At 41.2% G+C, this 19,802-nt stretch overlaps 2 protein-coding genes across 3 annotated transcripts; one reads left to right on the top strand and one right to left on the bottom strand.

The window, feature by feature from the left end:
- The first annotated feature begins 2,094 nt into the window (after positions 1 to 2,094).
- Positions 2,095 to 13,979, top strand: tbc1d10b (TBC1 domain family, member 10b). 2 transcript variants are annotated; one of them, XM_083896253.1, is made up of 10 exons: positions 2,095 to 2,389; positions 3,400 to 4,399; positions 5,229 to 5,328; positions 5,487 to 5,594; positions 6,786 to 6,892; positions 8,246 to 8,360; positions 9,254 to 9,319; positions 9,410 to 9,599; positions 9,945 to 10,099; positions 10,253 to 13,979. In XM_083896253.1, the coding sequence occupies exons 2-10, from the start codon at positions 3,414 to 3,416 to the stop codon at positions 11,189 to 11,191; spliced, it is 2,766 nt and encodes a 921-aa protein (XP_083752379.1). In that variant the 5' UTR covers positions 2,095 to 2,389; positions 3,400 to 3,413; the 3' UTR covers positions 11,192 to 13,979. The 2 variants fall into 2 exon arrangements, with proteins under 2 accessions (XP_083752379.1, XP_083752380.1); XM_083896254.1 differs by having other exon boundaries at positions 3,395 to 4,399.
- Positions 13,980 to 15,659: 1,680 nt separating this feature from the next.
- On the bottom strand, positions 15,660 to 19,391 carry mylpfa (myosin light chain, phosphorylatable, fast skeletal muscle a). Its single transcript, XM_083896199.1, has 7 exons — positions 19,241 to 19,391; positions 18,620 to 18,718; positions 17,435 to 17,510; positions 17,216 to 17,320; positions 16,805 to 16,883; positions 16,646 to 16,694; positions 15,660 to 16,540 (listed from the first exon to the last, which is right to left on the bottom strand). The coding sequence occupies exons 1-7, from the start codon at positions 19,241 to 19,243 to the stop codon at positions 16,439 to 16,441; spliced, it is 513 nt and encodes a 170-aa protein (XP_083752325.1). The 5' UTR covers positions 19,244 to 19,391; the 3' UTR covers positions 15,660 to 16,438.
- Between the last annotated feature and the right edge of the window lie 411 nt (positions 19,392 to 19,802).

Genomic DNA, 19,802 nt, shown 5'->3' with positions numbered 1-19,802 from the left:
GGGGAAGTCTCTCACCTGCAACTTCGATGTTTCCTGTTTATCAGAGTGAGAGGAAGCATCCAAAATCTTTCACTTCACAAAGGGAGAGCAGGTGAATATCAGGTCAGATGGTACACCTCGCTGATGAACATAAGCTTTATGAAATTGTTTTATGAATATACCAACAATAAGATGTTTTTACCTGACTCTAACTTGGGGAGAAAGGCTCTTTACTTGTCTGTGGGAAATGTTATTTACCAGCATTTTCCTGTGAGAAACAGGAACCTATCCATGTACTTTTATTTCTTTTTTGTTAAAAGTTTTAGGAAACAGTTAAAGATAGAATTATAAAAAATGTTGCTTCAAGAAAGTAGTATCACTCTCTTCAGTAGTAGGAAGAGACAGATGTACAGGTGCATCGCAATTAATTAGAATATTGTCGAAAAGTTCATTTATTTCAGTAATTCAACTTAAATAGTCAAACCCTGTATTATATAAATTCAATTCACAGAGGCTGAAGTAGTATACGTCACATTTAACAAGAAAGCCAAATTCAGTATCTCAAAAAATTAGAATACACCATAAGACCAATTAAGATAAACAACAACTGTTGGCCTTCTGGGAAGTATGTTCATTTATATCTACTCAAAACTTGGTTGGGGCTCCTTTTGCTTTAATTACTGCCTCAATTGGGCATGGTAAAACAATATTAAACCATGGCCCCAGATTATACTGCTTCTTCTTCTTATGTACAAGCCTACTAGATAATATTGGCAAATACTACAAATTAGGAAAACTGAGTTTGGTCTGATTCACTTTGTGATATACAGTAACATCTGTCAAAATCTGTGTACAGGACTAATTGGAGCTTCAGGCCTGTGAGGAAAAGTATTCTCATAAACTCATAATTAACTTTCTATGCAGTTGTTTGTTTATGTGTGTTTTGGTTCTGAGCGCTTGGGTCAGAACCAACGCATGGGTCACAGATTTATTATTAGTATTGTAATATTATTATTGTGTCACCAAATACATTTGTTGATTTTTTTTTGTCAGAACCTCTATGAGATGCACAAAGTTCATCTTGTCACATTGTTAATTGTGTCACAATAGTTTGACATTTATAAGTGGTTTCCCAGATACAAAAGTCTGTGGAAAAACTGCTATGAAAGTGGGCTACACCACCTAGTGGTGCAAAATTAATAATTTATTACAACAACATTATTTATAGCAGGGGTCACCAACGTGGTGCCCGCGGGCACCTGGTAGCCCGCAGGCAGCCAATACGGTGCCCACGGGCTCACTTTACTTCACCTCACTTGCATGTGCAGTTGAATGCATAATATTAATCATTTAAATGGTAAACAAACAAAAAAATATTATATGGTAGCCCTCCATATTATTTTTTACCCTTAAGGTAGCTCTCTGTCTCAAAAAGGTTGGTGACCCCTGATTTATAGCATTGTCTATTATAGTTTGTATTTATTTATATGCTCAGTCATCAAAACATCACACTTGTTTGTTATTGTGCAAATAGGTGAAATGAAGTGGTAATTTTGAAACTATAGTTTAAAGTAATTACCATGTGCAATTGACATCAAATTAAGTTTGGATTAGAGAGAAAAATTTAATATAATAATTAATAATTAATTTACGTATGCGTAACAAACTTGTTATTTATCTACCTCATCTACCTAAATGGCTGTTTTTACTGTATATTTAGATATAGTATTTTACAGAAACAGCAATCTTAAGAAGAATTTTTTTTTTTTTAATATTTTGTTGTCACATAATGTATCATATAAAGCAGAAAATAATATTTTTTTATTCTTTTTTTATTTTAAATCACTAAAACCGATTAATTGACGATATTGGGTAAGTTCGGGAAACACTGGTTTAGGGAGGCTCCTGTGCGTATACGTGCGCGTGCCCGAGTTTACTGACGGGAACCCGCACGTAGCTGTCAGTCGGAAATGCAGGCTGCTGGTGTTGGATGTTCCACTGTCGCCGTGCTTGGATAATTTCAACAAAGAAAGTCATCTCTGTCACAGGATGAAAACCGTTACTTAGAGAGTCGCTTAAATTGAACGGCTGCAGTGAGTCTCCATGTCTGACGGAGGAAACAGTGATATTCAGCTGGCTAGGCTAACAGAAACAGGACACTGTCGGTGCTAATGCTAATAGTTACATTAGATGAAAATAAGCTAACTTAAGCTAACTTGTAACTTAGCTAGCTCGCCGACAACAGGACTCTTGCTATTCCAGGTTCGCACCCCGCTCTGCGGCTCCGGTGCCGGTTTCTCGACATTTTGTGTTTCACGGAGCGGGTTGGGGAACCGTCGCTGTGGAGGGGGGCCGTGTGTTCAGGAACCCCCTGGCAGGCGGACGGATCACAGTGACACGCCGGTCGTTGGTGAGTTGAGTAGCGGAGTTGAAGTTGGAGTTGACCCGGGCTGTGGTCAGGACTAGGCCGTGGACGCCGCTCGGCCTGGGGCTGGCGAACAGCAGGGTGTTGACCATTAGCTATTAGAGCCATTAGTCAGAAAAGCGTTTCTCATGTATGCTGCTGAATAGGGAAGTTGAGTCGCTTCGAGCGAGGCCTCCAGAGAGGCTGTCACAACACAGGAGCTGCTGTTACCATCGTTAGCATGTTTGACTGCACTGCCATGCCATTAACCTGCTTCATCAGCATAACCCATCAGAGCGTTTTGTTTATAACGTCTGTCACAGTATATAATTACTGCATCACACTGTTTTTGATGGCTTTGTATTGTTGATGTTGATCTTACCCACTTTTCCAAAATGACGATATATATTTATATATAATCATTATGATCAGTACTATTTCAATTTAATGTGTGTTAAATGTTTCTGTGTGGCAAATTAGAAAACATTGCCCGAGAGATGGGACAACATGCAATATTATTGTGCACAATTATTAATCATTCACTATAAATTCATTTTAGTGATGTTTTTATTGCAGGGATAATTGTGAACACGAAAAGTTGTATTTCTTGTGAATTGCTTGTAAATGCTGACTTTCTTGCCAACATTCAGTCCTAGCAATTTAATATGAAGTACTATCCTGTTGTAAATGATGACTGAAAGAAGTATTTGGAGAATTAGCTCATGATGTAACATAAGCAATGTTCTTTGTATGGTATTTTGTCTGCTATCTCAATATCCACAAGCTTTCAGAAAATGTAAACATATATTTATATTTGTTCAGTTTTGAAAGAACATCGTTTTTTCTGTAGTGTCAGGTGTTGTTAAGGTTGTGACATTTTAAAATGTTTGTGTTTTTGTCCACTCTTAATACATTGAAGATGGATTTGCAGAAATGTAATTATCAGAAATGGCAAAGCAAAACCTTAACTCTGTCCCTTTTGTCTATTTAATTTTTCATTATTATTTAAAGTAAAGATCAGAGCAGAACCATGGCTGAAGTCTCCACGCTATCTGCATCACCACCTGCACTGGGAGATCCTCATGCAGCTCCCTCAATCCCTCAATCCTCAGCTGCTCTTTCCACTACCAACAGCTCTCATCTGGACTCTAAACCCAAGTCTGCCCTCTACAATGACAAAAGTTTGACCGAAGACACTTCTACTGCACAGTCAGGGGGTTCCCCCGTGAATCCTTACCCACTGTTAAGTTTTCCAAAAATCACTGCTGAGACCTCTAACCCATGGTTGGCACGTGAGGCTACTCCACAGAGAGAAGAACTGACAGCTAATGTCATTCAGCAGCAGACAATGTCCAGTGACCCAGCTGCTGTAGCAGAGCTTCCTAAGACTGAAACAGAGATCCCATCACTACCATGTGAGCCGTCAACTCAGAGTGAAGCACAACCGGTATCTCCCGCTCCTGGTCTCAGTTCTCCTCCAAACCTCTACCCGAATGTGCATGTCGCCCTCAACCCAAATCCTGTCATGGATGGTCGTCAATTTATAGCAGGCCAACCTCAAACCACCACAGATATTAGTCCCACACATGCTCCGCTACCATCCACTAACACAGCAGCATCAGCAACAGCTGAGGAAGAGAAACCTCAGCCACTTCAAGAAGCACAGAACCCTCAAAGTCAGCCTCCCCCTCTGTCCACAAAGCTCGATGCTCCTAATGAAGCAGGGAAAGCAGAGATTCCCAACACCCCCACCAGAGGTGACCATCCCAGTCCTACTGTCCCTCTGATCCATGAGCCAGCTTGCGTGCTTCCACTGCACAACCCAAATCCCCGACCAGCCCCTGATACTCTAAGCTACCTGGAGTCAGCCAGCCTCATGTCAGGAACATTGGAGTCACTGTCTGGCCTTGGAGAGGATGGGAGCTCTGTGGGCTCAGACTCTGAGATCAATGGTCTGACCATCAGGCGCACTGACAAATATGGCTTCCTTGGTGGGAATCAGTATAGTGATGCTGGGTGAGTATTAGAACAATAGCTTATCAACCACACTCCTGGCCAGTGTTCAGAATATTGAATTGAATCATGTCTTCAATTCTTTTTAATTACTTTTATACTTGGTGTTCGATATGTTACGCATTGTAAGGGTTGGAAAAAGACACTTCCTCTTTTATGCCTAAATTCTACACTACAACTCTATCGTAATATTATGCAACACTGAATTCTGCATATTATTGTACAATGACAGTTTACACGCTGTCTATATTCCTTTTGATCGGCCACTACTTTTGTCTATCTCTTTTCTACTCTGTCACCCATCTGCCTCTAAATGATCTAGATCGCTCCTTGTTTTCACCCTCCTCTTTTTCCTGTCTTCCTCTCCTTCACTCCTCTTCATATCTTACTGTCCTTTATCTCCCCTTGGTCTGACTCAGATAATGCTGAGAGCATTTTTTTGTGACTCAGTATGTACTGACTGTGCGTCTCTGTGGTATCACCCCTCACACCCTTCTGCTGTCGTCTCTCTCTCTCTTTTGTTGGAAAAAATTAGGTTTGCTGCTACTTTTCTGACAAGCTAATTGCTCTCCCACTGTTGAATAATTTAAACGTTATTGATTTCCCATTAATGAGGCACTCCATTCTAGGCAATGTTCTGTATCTGAGCAATTTAGCTTCAGGATGTGCAGATAAATCAAAGTGAGTATGTGAGGTAATCCATTTCTTGACTGTAGATTTTTGATAGATTCTATAAACAGCGCAGAGCTATATTTAGACGCAGTAAAACAAAAAAGGACAACATCCACGTTCTATCATTCATGGTCCTCTTTTATGTGACTTCCTGTTCCAGTGAAAAGGAAGTTCGAGTAGAAGTTGCTCGCCAGAGGGAGATGAAATGGATTGATATGTTCAACAACTGGGATAAGTGGATCAAACATCGCTTTCAGAAGGTATGCATGATGGATTTGTGTGCTGTGGGATTTATATTTAGCAGCATTGTAGAATGTTTGTGTTTGAGTGATTTTTATTTTTTTTCCTATGTACTTTGATTGTACAAGGTCACTTTTATTCTTAATGTTAGTCTGTATATTTCTTTGTGTGTTTATAGGTGAAATTGCGCTGCAGAAAGGGCATTCCATCTTCGCTCAGATCCAGAGCCTGGCAGCTGCTGTCCAATAGCCAAGAGCTCCTAGAAAACAACAAAGGGAAATTTGAGGTATCAGTGTCACTACTGTGTTTTGGTTTAACAGTCATTTTCAAAACATGTTTAAATAGAATGGAAAAACTGAAGGGTATTACCACAGGATTGAGGATGCAGTTGTCATTTTACATGTGGATACAGTCAGGGTAAAGAGTCTACATTGACAATATGAAAAATAATAATAGGGTGGTCGGTAAGAAGCCAGCTTTCCATAATATTATTTTAACTTACAGCCACAAAGATCCTCGCAAGGTAGATATTTTACATAAACCCATCTTCAACTATTATCCTACTGTCAACACGTTATGTTATCAGATCCACAAAAAGCCCTGATATTAACTTGAGTGAGCCGGTGACGTGCAGATTGTACCAAGTACAGGTCTGAACACTTCCAATCTGTCCTAAATGTGTCAGATGAGATCACAGAAACCACATTCTGAAAATTCCAGTCCGCCTCCTCAGCTGATGCCCTTTGATTTGTGGCAGTGTCTGCTTTTTGTTTGCTTGTTTTTTTTGCACTCGTATGTTAATTTACAGCCACTTCCAAATTACACATAGATGGTCTCACGCCCATATCTCATGTGGTCACAGGAGACCAAGTGTGAACACACCCCCATCCACTTTAGGCTGACCTCATGCGATCAGATGATTGAGGACAGATGTTAATACCAAGTCAGAATGAGGCCAAAGACATCGTCTTTTTTTAAATTATCATGGTCTAAAAAAACAGGCCTTGTTTTTATCTAGTCTGACATAGAGGTACATACATGATCTTTTATTTTTCAAATCTGCTTGATATCTCTCTATAACCCCCCCTCTCTCTCTTTCACACTCTGGTTTGAGTTGTAAAAGTTGTAAAAGGAAGTTGTTTTAGTTGATTTAGTAGGCTAGTTTCAGTTGCAGGTCTGCTAAAGGGAAGCAGGCGCAGACCTTATGGGCTATAAGCCTCTTATCAGGAACTGTAATCCTGACTGTCAGTGCTCTCCACCGTGTCCACTCTGTTAGGTTTGGGTTTAAGCAGTGAGCATACTGTTGTTTTTGTTTGATTCCGTTTTAATGTTTCATTGTTTAGTCTGTCATACATAGTGTTATATAGGACTTTCCACTCTAATCTATTCTAGTCTTTATTCACTAATTACTAAACTAAATTTATTCCAGAATGTAGTGAAATACTTAACTAAGACACGTTTTATTGTTTCCTCACAGGAGCTGGAGAGAGAGCCGGGTGAAGCTAAGTGGTTGGACATCATTGAGAAGGATCTTCACAGGCAGTTCCCCTTCCATGAGATGTTTGCTGCCCGTGGTGGCCATGGGTAAAAAAACGAAACAAAAAAAACTCACCGATCGATTTTACATTTGAGTAATGACACTTTATTCAAAAGGGCAACACCTGCACCTTGAATACAAGCTACATATTTTAATTAGCCACCATTTGAAACCAATAGTTGCTTTTTTTAAAAATGAGGAAATGTGTATAATAAAAATGCGAATGATCTGTGTTCTTTAAACTAAGAATAATGTGTAGTCAGGGTTTCCCCTAGAAACCCTGCTTAGCCTGGTGGTAGGCTTTACAAATTATTATTATTTTTTTTTTTTTAAATAATAATAATAATTTTAATAATAAGGAAATTTGAAATACCGGTAATGAGTATTACGTGTTATTGTAATACATTTATTAACAATACTTAAACACCAACTATAGAGTCTAACAACAATCTAATATCCAAAAGGCACACTCTTGAAATTAAAATAAATAATGTCAATTGATTTCAAGTTAAATCCTAAATAAGTAATCTGCCAGTTAATCTTAAAACAAGCCATGCAATGCTGGTCACATTTAAAAGTAAAGCAACATAAATTTAAAAAAGTGCTCCACTTCTCCTGCGCTTCTCTGTCTCCTAGCAGGCTCTCTGTATCCAACGCAGACTGGATCATTTCTCTATGCACAGTTGTATCCCCACATGTAGATAATGATCTTTATGATGAGGATTGTGTGCAGTCGCGATGAAGTGCAGGGGATCAGAGTAGATCTTATTAAACGTGGTGACAGTCTCTCATGAGCAGAGCGCACTTTTCATTGTTTTTACTCTGTGATCTCAGTCTTTGTGGAGAAGACGCTTTAGTGCTGCAATTAAGGGAATAACAGATGCATCAGATGAGCTGATCTCTTTAGTTAACTGCTCAAAAAGAGAGAATGTTCTCTGGTGTGAAGTGAATGTAGCGGGGAGTTCATAATCTGCATATCTCCATATGCAACAAAGTTTCGCTTGATATGTTTCACCAAATTTTTGGTGCATCCCTAAATATTGGCAAGAACAATATAACTGTAATAATGACGTATTTGATTGTGTGACTTGGGTTTCAATCAGCACCTGGACAAGGGGGCGCTCACCAATTACATGGGGGTGCAGCGCCCTTGTGACCCGGTTTAGAAAAATCTGTGGTGTATAAAAAAATCTATTTAAAATAAATAAACAAGCAATGCATAGCCTGGCAGGGGGCAAGTAAGTAAGGCCTGGTGGCTCGCCAGGCTTATAATGCACTGGGGGAAACCCTGATATTGTGTATTTATGCATGTCTGTTTTTCTCACTTGGCTTGATTCACTTTCATGTTGCATAGTTTAGTGGATTTAGCCCCTGGATAATTTTGGTGTTTGCTCGCACAGGCAACAGGATTTGTACCGGATCCTGAAAGCCTACACCATCTACCGGCCTGATGAGGGCTACTGCCAGGCCCAGGCTCCTGTGGCTGCAGTGCTGCTCATGCATATGCCTGCTGAGGTGAGTGACTGAGCCTGTGGGGTGGGGTGCAGATTCTCGCTAGGTCTATAGGAAATGAAAAGAGTAATATAGGGAGAAATACCATTTTTTTTTTCAATGAAATCATATATGTTTGTGTGTGAGAAAGTGGAACCAAACTCAATCTAAACATTATCCTGTTCTTATTCCATTGTCAACCTGCTCTGGAAGTTGATTTGAATCACTCAATAGTTGAATTGAATAGATGAGTCACTGTTTTAAAAAGAGTTTTAACTGATGCTCAATTGCTCATCATATATATATTTTAATGTGATTGTTTTGTGCAGTGAAGAGCTTCTCTGTGGATCTATATATCTTTACACATACATTTTTAATCTTAGGACAGTGTGTGGTCCAATGTTCCATTTTTGTGTTACATTTTGTGTCCAACCATACAAAGCACACATCTTTTGTTACACACACGGTACTGAGCTCTAAAGCTATAAATGAAACAATGGATGTTGAGAGGTAAAAGGTCATTGATGGCATGTGATTGTACATCTATGATGATTTTCTATCCCTTACATTTGGGCATTTTTCTAGTGTTTCTTTTATCTCAAACTAAATGTGCTTCGTGAAGCCGATTAATAAAAAGGTGCGACTGTCCAAGTACTTGAGTAAGATAAGCATGTTAGTTTTATCTGAATAAACTGATTGAACAGCAGGGTTTTTCGCATCGTAGTTTCCTGGCCATTACTTGTTCACAACACACAGGAAAAAAGGAAGAGTGAGAATATTAAGTTAATGACTAATGTGCATATTGTTCCATTTTTACAAGATCCCCAAAAAAGAAGTAGCCGACAAAAGCAGGAATTGATAATGCCACCGCACTTCAACATGTAAAGCTCTTCTGCACTTTTTTCTTTTTTTCACAGCAAGCTTTTTGGTGCCTCGTCCAGATATGTGAGAAGTATCTTCCTGGCTACTACAGTGCTGGACTTGTGAGTGGATAAACAAAGTCCCGTCTGTGTGTAAGAATCCTCCATGTTGGTTTTTCACAGCTTTATTGACTCGTTATCTTTATTTTTTAGGAAGCGATCCAGCTGGATGGGGAGATTTTCTTCTCCCTGTTACGGCGCGTATGTCCGATGGCGTATCGTCACCTTAAAAAGTTCAAGATTGACCCCATTCTCTACATGACTGAGTGGTTCATGTGCATCTTCTCACGTACTTTGCCTTGGGCTTGTGTACTGCGTGTATGGGACATGTTCTTCTGTGAAGGTATCAGTCACGTCTTTTGTTTTTTTTCGGTTTTTATCTCTAAATGTTTATATATGGCATCTCTTACTCAGCCTTCTTGTTGCCAGTGGTTGGTCTAACCTGTGGTGTGTTTTGGAGATTATTGTGTTTCTTAAAATTGGGCTCGAAATTTCATCGCTGCCAAAAATGAAGCAGCCAAAGCACATCTTCTACTTCAAAAAATCACATATGTTACAGGGTCATTTAACTGGGGAGTGAATCCCGGTTAAACCCATTCCCACTGGTTTGAAACTTAATAAACGATTGTTTCAGCTCTAATAAAAAAAGAATGATAATTTTTGCTCTGTAACTTAAATCTGATTGTAGGAGTGAAAATAGTATTTCGTGTGGGCCTGGTGCTTCTGAAACAAATGCTTGGCTCTGTGGATAAACTTCGAGAACTACAGGGAATGTATGAAACCATGGAGCGTCTGAGAAACATTTCACCTGACAGCGTCAGAGAGGACTTTATGGTACAGGAGGTGGGTCTTTGCGTCTTTCTCAGATGTGTATTTCAGTCAAATCTGCTTCTGTTTTTAGCCAAAGACACGAGTTATGAGTCACTTTGCCCCGTAGTGCCCAGTCCAGTAATGCTAACTTCCTCTGTCTGTCTCATCCTTGTCTGACATGTCCAGATTATTATTCTCCAAGTGACGGAGGCGCACATAGAGAGGGAGTGCAACATCCAGGTGAGGAAGTGGAGGGAGTCCAGAGGGGAGCTGACTCACCAGCCAGTCCGTCGGCTGCACGGTACGAGAGCCATCTATGAGCTAAAACGACGCGCTGCCTCCATCAGCTCTGGTGGCAGCTTCTCTTTCCTGGGAAGTCCAGTGCCTCCACCAGGACCACTCAGGGCCTCTTCCAGCCTCCTCTCACTCCCTGGCTTCCGCAAGTCTAAGTCTCCTTTCCACTCCCACACCAAGAAGGGCTCCTTCTCAGGGCCGTCAGGTATGGCGAGCCTGCCTCCTCAGTCGCCTCCTGCAGTAACAATAAGCCAAAGCAGAGGCCCCAGCCATAAACCACCCATTCCCCCAGGAGCTGGTCAGAGGGGACCGGCACCTCACATTCAGAGTCCCTTAATTGGAAATGCAGCCAGCCCATCACGCGGTCCAGCTCAGCCCTCAGAAGGCACTTTAGCACAAAGTCAGCCTTTAGCTTCAGCCCCAGCACAGAACACACCACCACCACCCCCCACCATGCTGTCACCCTCTCCTATGATCGTCTCCGAGCAAATCACTCCCACCATCCCTTCACCCACAGCAAACAACTCCCCTCTGGTTCCGTGTCCAGATTCCAAAAAAGAAGCTGTGCCGCCGCTGCCACCTGATGCCACAACTGGAGAAGATGAAGTAAAGAAGAAGAAGAAAAGCAAGGACTATAAGAAGAAGGAGAAGGAAGACGAGAAGAAAAAGCTGAAGGAAAAGAAGGAAAAGGAGAAGGCTGAAAAAGAGAGGCTCAGGAGGGAGAAGGAGAGAGCTGAAAAAGAGAAGAAGAAAGGTGGGAAGAAAAAGGACAAAGGGGGAGGAGAGGCTGAAGACAAAAACGGAGCCACAGCAGCGAAAGATTCGGCCTAGTTTTCTCTGTCATTCCGGGATAATGAAAAGGGAGGCTGCAGGGAAAGAGAGGTCAGAGGGACAAGAGACCCTCAATAATAGAAAGAGTGATTAATATTTAAAAAAAAATGGGATAGCTTCCTGTTCAATGCATAATTTCAAAGACATAATGAAGTCCATCGTGGAGAGAACTGGATTTTGGTTTTAATAGCACCTCAGGGGGATCATTCCCCCTCGCTCAGTGCTTTCTTTTTCACCGACTTTTATTAAGATGGGACAACATTTCCTTTTTCAACTGGAGCATGGGCTATGAATCTGAATAACGCCTCAGAAGATCAGTCATTTTTTCTTTTTTTAGTTTTTTAATTCTCTGTTCCCTTTCAGTTCTTTTATTTTAATCCGATTGACGGCTGTGGTTTGAGAAACGAAGACTCAAGGGAACGTTGGACCGAGTGTTTGCAGAAGTAGTTCTCGTGCCATAGATGATGTAAATAAACCCGTCGACCTACAGAACATAGGATGTTGTTAGCACTCCATGCACACATCAGTCTCATCTGTGGACAGGTTTTCTGGATGACTGGAAAAAAGAAAAGAGAAAGGAAACCACATGAAGTTGTCTCAAAGGCAGGCACTGAAGACCCCAAATGCTTAAAAAAAATGTTGTGGATGTATTTATTGTCATGTTAAATGTTGTGAGTGTGTGTGTGCCTTAGTAGTATAGTGAAATGTGTCGGTGTTCAATGTGTGGCCTCTATCTGCCTGCTTTTTTCTCCCACATCTTTAACCCCATCATTGAATCCTTAACTGAGCGGCGACACGCACACAAAAAAGGGGAGAAAAATACGATTACACCCAGGCGCCATGTTCTGCTAGCTATTTTTTAATCATTTCCTAATGTGTTTTTATTATTGTTATTATTTGTTTGTTTGTCTCTGGCAAAACACGGGGAGATTTTTTATTTTATTTAATCAACCCCAGTTCAAATTTCATTGTGTCTGAGGTTTTGATCTTTTCAAGAAAGCAGGTATGAAAAAACAAACGAGGAAAAAAATGGTGTGAAAACATGCAATAACCCCGCAGCGATCACAACACGGGTCCTGCAGACCAAATTGTGTACACCTGTGATATTAGTATTATTTGGTTTTCAACAAGCAGAATCGTATTTGCGTTTATTCCGCCAAAATTTCACTTTGGGTAAGAAATTTCTCATGAGAATGTGATTATTTGAGTATTTTTTTAAGAAAATGAAGGATGATTTTTGCACTTGTGATTTGATCACATAAGCGCCACTGAAGTTGTCCGCTCCGTTAGCGTAGTGATGTAGAAGAGGACGAGTCTCCGCTGGCCAGTTTCACACTGTGTGAAATCTGTTCCTGGAGGATCTATAGGAAGCCACTTGACTGGAGGTGCCAGGTGTGCCAATGTAGCATTAATCTCTGACCTTTTCTGCTCTGTATTTATGTATAAATGGGTTAATTTAATCAAATATAGTATATTATGAATTATTATTATTATTATTATTGTTATTTTGGATCCGAGTATTTTTCTAATGTGTGTAAAGTGACGCCTGGCTGACTGGAACGATGGATGACTGCGCGGTGGAGATGCAGGGGGATCATTTTCAGTGTATTTGTCTTTTTTCCGTTTGCTCCGCTTTGGACGCAGCGAACTCGATGCATGTCTCTGCTGCGGTTTACGTTTACGGTCACTGTTGGTTTGGTCGACTTTCGTCTCCAGTTTTACTCTGAAGTGCAGTATTAAACAGACTCGAGTGGGGAGAAAAAAAATGGGCCTCCAACAGAACAAACAACAAGACGAGTGACAGACAGAACCTGTGGGAGTTGAAGGTCTTAATGTATCATATACTAAAGCAGATTTTTGAGCTTTGAGTACTTTGTTAATTTGAGATCTTAAGTACGATGTGTTTGTCTCACTGGGTTTTGTTATAACACGCGTAATGACCTAACTAACTCCCTAACCTAGTTACACTCAGTGTCCTGTACTGTAACATATTTATGCATACATGAAGAGGCACGTACCCTCCTCATCAGTTCATGGTGAGCAAAGTGCAAGATAGTTAGTGTAAAACCGTTTGATGCTCTTTAACAGTACTGTTTTTCATAGTTAAAGGAACGAGAGGAACTTTTGTGTAATTGTAGCCAACGTGTCCTCCATGTTCACCTTTTTTCCACCACTTATTTCAGGTCATCACATGGCTGTCATTTATTATTATTATAAATAATAATAATAATAATAATAATAATAACAATATGAATACCACACACACACACACCTTTTTCTCTACTCATTGACTGCAGTGTGCATTTGTTAGACACAGACTCGTGTCGTGTTAGTGATGATGACCTAAACGCATCTATGCAAACCCTCCCTCATCATGTGTGTGGTGACGGCAGCACTGACTTCACCTCGGACTTTGATGAGTCTACACAGTCTACACGCCTCTTAAAATACATATGTATTTTAAGAGGCGTGCGAGCTAAAATATTTTATGAGCAATACATCCTCGCAGCTCGTGCCTCAATTCTGTCGAGATTGTACAATTAAACTAATGTCTTAATAGTTAAATTAAAGGTTTCAAAGGCGTCTGATCCTGAAATCAAACTTCTCAATTACAATTGATTGGGAGCTGACTGATGCAAATATTGAAAGAAACATTTCAACCATTATCACCCCCCCCCCCCCTCTCCCACTTCATTTCGTCTGTCATGTTTTTAAGTTTACATGTCTCTCTCTCTCTCTTTCTCTCTCAGACAAAGGTGAAATAAAATCATAGCAAATAGAATTCATTCCTTCAGATCTACAGCTGTTGTATTTAATTGATGATAATGACAATTGTGATGAGTAATAAACCATAATATATTAAATAATCATGGGTGCTTTTTATCTGTCTGTCTTGATCCTGGTGAATGACTGGTGATCATGAGACTTCAGGTTATGGGGAGTGTGTACAATGAGATAAGCAGCATTTTTCAAGCTGCTGCTGATGTCATGGAGTTTTGGTCATAAAGTCTCTAAAGTCTTAACCACACAGGAGACCAGTACACAGTCTTCAGTCAAACTTGACATTATCATTTATTTAGTATTATTGTGCAAATGCAAACTTTATTTTATCTTGGTAATTACAATAGTAATATTTGTATTATAAGAGGATTACATTACATTAACTATAAATACATCATCCATCATGTAACTGAGAATAACCATAGGTTACTTTTAGTCTAATATTTGAGTTACTTACTATTACTTGGTTACTACTCTTAAAATATGGTGTGTGTTTTTTTTACTGTAAAAATGATTGCTATACTATTACCATACTATTCTGACATTGTTACTGTGCTGTAATGTAAAGCGATACCAACATATGCATAATAATATCAAATAGCATATCCAGTACCTCACCTGCCACTTTATTAGGTAAACAGGACGTCTAATATTATAGTTTCTGTCATTTCACATCAGTCTGGTTATTCTCCTCTGACCTCTGGCAGTTATAGTTAGTTATATTTTGGTTCATGCTCTGTAAACCCTAACAGATTAACAGCTTCTAAAATACAACAACCAGTCACTAAATCACGTTTCTACCCATTCCTTTCTGCCATGTGATCGGCAGATTGCATATTTGCGTTAAACAGTTGAACAGGTGTGCCTAATAAAGTTGCAGCAAAGTGTATATCAACTATTAATGCAGCCGATCATGCTGATCTGAGGGCGATAACATTTACTCTACAGATGATGTGCTTCTCAAACTGTGGTGCACGATACGGCCAGTGGTACTCGCATTTCCTCTAGTGGTACTTAATACTATTCTACCTATATATATATATATATATATATATATACTGTATTGGCAAATTCAATGTATTTGTCTCAGAGTTAGAGCCTTTACTGCAGTAGTCAAAGGGGTGTGAAAGCATGGCCTGGAGGGGCAGACCCCTTCAACAGACAAAGGGATGTGAAAGAGATGTTCCTTAGGTATAAAAGTTTAGCTCTCGCCATGCTCTGGGTCTTATTATAAGTCTCTATTTCATTCTTCACCAGCAGCGGAGAATTTCCACAACAATACCAGGGTATGTGATGGGAGTTTTATTATTATTTTGTTATTTCTTTTATTTTCTGAGGGAAAAAAATGAAACAAATAACAAAAGAATAATAATTAGAGTCACCTTATCTCTCGCTCCGTCTTAATCTGATTTTACTATAGCAGTGTTTGAAGTATAGCGGGGAAGAGGAGGATGATGAGAGAGCAAATTATCTTGTTATAGATTACATAACTCTGCCTCCTCTGAAAAGTCTGTATCGGACTTTTATACTTAGTATAAAAAGTTTTAGAGCCGCAGATCTCCAGGCTTCGTTCAGCATATGCATTAATAAAGAATCTCCACTAGATGGCACTAGATGTGAACCATTCATGAGTACTTGCCTACTGCTCCCTCTCACCCTGTCCCACAGAGCCACTGAACAGAGACACTATGGTACAAAAAGAGATTTTATTCACAGTGTTTCCCTTTTATTTCGTTACAGAGGAAAGTCCAGTCACTGAGGTTGAGACAGCTTATGGAAAAAAAGAAGGTGATTTCATGGCTGCAGGAAGGAGCGGGGAGAAAGAGATCGAAGACTTGAATGTTTTCTTTCGGCCCTTCCTCTCCTCTCCTCCAGTTGTTTCTTTCAAAGAAATAGCAAAACAAAAGTTGCCGTCACTTTGAGTGAGGCAACTTTTCCCCTCTCTAACCTGCCAACGCACTTCCTCCTCTCACCCCCCTCCAACCCCAACGACAGGACATCTTCAAAATTTGGAATGAAGTCCTTGTCTTTTCTGTGCACCGCCACCTCGCAGTAGTAAAACCCGTCTTCCTCTCAGATACTGAGGGAAGCAGAGAGACACATTTCGTTCACACAAACACCTCAGAGGCTGAGGTGTTGGGGCGGAATGAGATGTTGAGGTGAGACGACTGAAGATGGTTCGCAAAGGAAAGGAGAGGTGTTTGTGAGAAAAGCTTGTGGATGGAAATGATTTTTATAAGGCATTTTTATTGAAAATCATCCCTATTCCCCATAAGCACACAGAGACACCGCCATGGACGTCAGCCCTCTCACGTGTCCTTGTGACAAGTCTTTGGTTTTGAACATGAGTGGTTGAGCACATGGGTTAGCACAGAAGGTGAGCAGGGAGGAAGAGGAGTAAAGAAAAGGGCAGGGAAGGCAGAATAGCAAAGGGATCGCTGTCTTTCTTGTCGTCTCGCTTTCTCTTTACTCCTCCTTCTCCTCTCCGTGTGTGATGACATAGCAGATGTTCTTGTAGTCTACGTTGCCAGCAACATCTGGGGGGAAGGCGGCCCACATGTTCTTAATCTAAGGTGGAGGGAAAAACAAGAGTTGTGAAAGTCAGCATGGTGAGACATGGTTGTACGATCTCTCGGAAATATGAGTCGGTTTGCCACAGGTGGCTGATTTTACCTCCTCCTTGCTGAACCTGTCACACTGAGTGGTCAGGAGCTCCTCGAGGCTGGAAGAGAGACAGAGACAGTTTAGTCCTATTAGACCATGAAATTGTAAAGTGATTTTTTTTTCTTTTTAAAAGAAATAATAGGAAAGAAAGGAGGAAAAAATGCTCACAATTCCTTCTTGATGGTTCCGGTACCTGCGGGGTCCAGGATCTTGAAGGAGCTAAGGATAACGTCCTCGGGGTCAGCACCTGATCATGGCAGGAGGAGTTTAAAAGCTTTAACACAGGTCCAGCGTGTAATATTTAGGGAGGTTTATTGTCAGAACCAAATATAAATATTTGGTTTTTGTGGCGACAAACAATCATTTGAGAAGAATGACACTATTTCTGAAGCTCAAAGGTCACCGTGTTAGTCTCCATCTTGCCATTAGATGTCACTGATTCTCACACACTTGAGCTTTAAGTTTAAGACGAGATACCACCACAACAAAAATGCTTGTAGTTTACCTTTTTTAACTGCAGCCGTACTCATATCATGTGTTATAACAGCAGACTGCACGTGTTCTGCGTGTGAAGCTCACCCTTCAGCTTCTCGCCGAACATGGTGAGGAAGACGGTGAAGTTGATGGGGCCGCTGGCCTCCTTGATCATGGCCTCCAGCTCCTCATTCTTCACGTTCAACTGGCCTGCGTGACAGAGACATTGGCTCGGGATTAAGACCACGAAACACAAACGCACATGTGTATGTATGTGCATGTACTCTCACGGTGTACGTTAGACTTGCTTGCACCGGGACTCACCCAATGAGGCCAGCACGTCCCTCAGGTCGTCTTTGCTGATGATACCATCTCTGTTCTGGTCGATGATTGTGAACGCCTGGAGAAAAGAGAGAAAGAGTTTCCTGGGTTTATGACGTGAAGGAAGTCCTCCATTAATGGAGACAGCCGGAGATAATTAATATTGTAAGAGGATGATGACATGGCTTTTTTGAGGAGGGTTTACTGGTGGGGTTGTTTGAGGTGACCCCCCACCCCTCTCACCCACCCCCTTCTGTCTTTTCTTACATGTTAATTTAGGAATGTATGATCAGGGAACAGCTGTGAGATCTACTCACCCTCTGCTGCTCGTGTCTGTGAAACTCAAGATATCAACTTGGACTTGAACTCAGCCGTCTACCCTTCTCTACAGGACACACCCCCGTCACAAGCTTCCTTTGCTGTGACAGTCGCCCACACGACCCCCCAACGGCTGCTGTTTTTCCATCTGTGCAGCGTGCTAAGATCACCCTCATTAGTGAGTGGCACTCAAGAAGCCTGTATCACTTAACGCGGGAGGAATGTTTCCTCTATTCGCAGCACATTTCCCTTGACAACGCAGTGAAAACACAGACGCCATCGTCATCATCCAATCTCTTGACAGCTCGTCCTGATTAAATCTCATCTCGCTGATCTCTCTGATCTCCAGCGCCTGACCTTTACACCCTAGTTTTCACACTTGCTCTTGCTGCTTTTCCCCTCTTTGTTTCTGCACTTAATCACGTTTTCCTTCATCTACGTTATATTCTGTCTGTCGTGACATGGACACGTTGTTCTACTTGGTCTTCGGTCTGCAGCAAAGACATTTTAGGAGGAGAGGTGATGACAGCTGGGGGGGGGCGACTGGGAGGAGGTCAGAGGTGAAGACAATGCGACGAGCTTGAGATGGTGTCAGACTTTTTCAGAACGCCTCCTAATGACATTCTCATTCTTATAAAATTGTCATGGGAGAAGCAGGGAGGAGCAAAAAAGCAACTGCGGTGGAAATGTATCCGAGTGCTGCTTTACCAGACTCTATATTTGGTCGCCGTCTCAGAGAAATGAAACAATCAAGGATCTTTATCTAAGTATAACAGGACGTGGCTGGGGCTGCCATGAGTGACGTGTATACGATGACACAGTAGAGAAGAAGAGAGAGCTTCCTACAGTGATGGAGTACAAAAACCTCACCTCCTTGTACTCCTGAATCTGGCTCTGCTCAAACATGGAGAACACATTGGAGGAGCCACCATCTCCTGCTGCCTGCCTCCTCTTGGCCTTCTTTGGTGCCTAGAACAAACACATACAGTATGGGGATGAAATCGACAGCAGTTTTTGGTTAAAAAAAACACCTTCATGAGGCGTGTGAGTGCAGCACAGGCTGCAGTCTACTTGCATTTATCCACCATAAAGAGTCATTTCCATAGTTTAATTGTAATTAATGTTAAAAAGCAAAACTAAACCAACGATTACCAACTTTCTTTCTTAAATATCGTCCGATCAATCATTTCAGGACAACTCAGATTTATCTTGTGAACGTCTCATGATCCAACTACCACTTTACGAGTTATTTAAAAGTAAATTTAAACTTTAAAACATCCTTATCCCAACTGCATCGCCAAGAGCTGCACTTATCCAAAACCAAAAAAATAATCCCAAAAAGAGAAATCTGAGAAATGCCCACACGGTTTCTGTTACTTATTATTTTAGCATCAAAAAGCGTAGAGTAAATCCAAAGGCTTTCGGCTTTGATTCCCCCTGTAGATATTTCCAACAGAAGCGTGCAGAGATGTGGGAATCCCTGTTACTCACCATCTCGAGACGGTATGAGTGGTGGTTCGGTTGATCAAGAAAGACAAGACAGTGTGAAGCCGCGTTATACGTTCATCCCGGGAGGTTTATATACTCCTGCACAGGCCAATCTAACTTTAGCCACAGCCTCAAGTTTGGATTGGGATGAAAAGGAGAGAGAAGGGAGGGGAGGGGGAGAGCGATGAGAGGGTGGTCAAGGATGAACTGATGGCAAAAGTGGATGAGACAGAATGGCGGGATGGTGTATCACCTTACAGGAGATCAGAAATAGACTCAGGAGTCTTGGAATTAAGTAAACCTGATAGCTGAGGGACCCATGCCACAAGTTCGCCGTCCCACGTGGACTAATAAGGACATTCGGGACATAGATGCTTGTTGGACCGCTGGATAGTGGCTCTCCACCCTCCTTCTGTCCTACATCTGCCCCGCAGAGAGCTGCAGTGACTTTATTTTTGGTTTGTGATGTCCATTGCGATATTACGGACTGGGATACGGCCATTCTATATGCTCAGCAACTGATGCAGCTTTTACCCTGTATGTGCACAGCTCGGGCTTATTTTAA

This window comes from Microchirus variegatus (genome assembly GCF_963457635.1).
Source record: "Microchirus variegatus genome assembly, chromosome: 10".
Classification (NCBI taxonomy): domain Eukaryota; kingdom Metazoa; phylum Chordata; class Actinopteri; order Pleuronectiformes; family Soleidae; genus Microchirus; species Microchirus variegatus.
Note: the sequence above shows the minus strand (reverse complement) of the source record. Positions and strands in the feature narration are given on the sequence as shown.

What these genes read in the sequence shown, in the direction of transcription:
- tbc1d10b (XM_083896253.1), top strand. Translation starts at nt 3,414, where the DNA reads ATGGCTGAAGTCTCCACGCTATCTGCATCACCACCTGCACTGGGAGAT. An exon ending in GCTACTACAGTGCTGGACTT is followed by an intron (nt 9,320 to 9,409) that starts GTGAGTGGATAA and finishes TTTATTTTTTAG; the next exon opens with GAAGCGATCCAGCTGGATGG. An exon ending in AGGACTTTATGGTACAGGAG is followed by an intron (nt 10,100 to 10,252) that starts GTGGGTCTTTGC and finishes TGACATGTCCAG; the next exon opens with ATTATTATTCTCCAAGTGAC.
- mylpfa (XM_083896199.1), bottom strand. An exon ending in GGACGTGCTGGCCTCATTGG is followed by an intron (nt 17,321 to 17,434) that starts GTGAGTCCCGGT and finishes TCTGTCACGCAG; the next exon opens with GCCAGTTGAACGTGAAGAAT. An exon ending in GGAACCATCAAGAAGGAATT is followed by an intron (nt 16,695 to 16,804) that starts GTGAGCATTTTT and finishes TCTCTCTTCCAG; the next exon opens with CCTCGAGGAGCTCCTGACCA.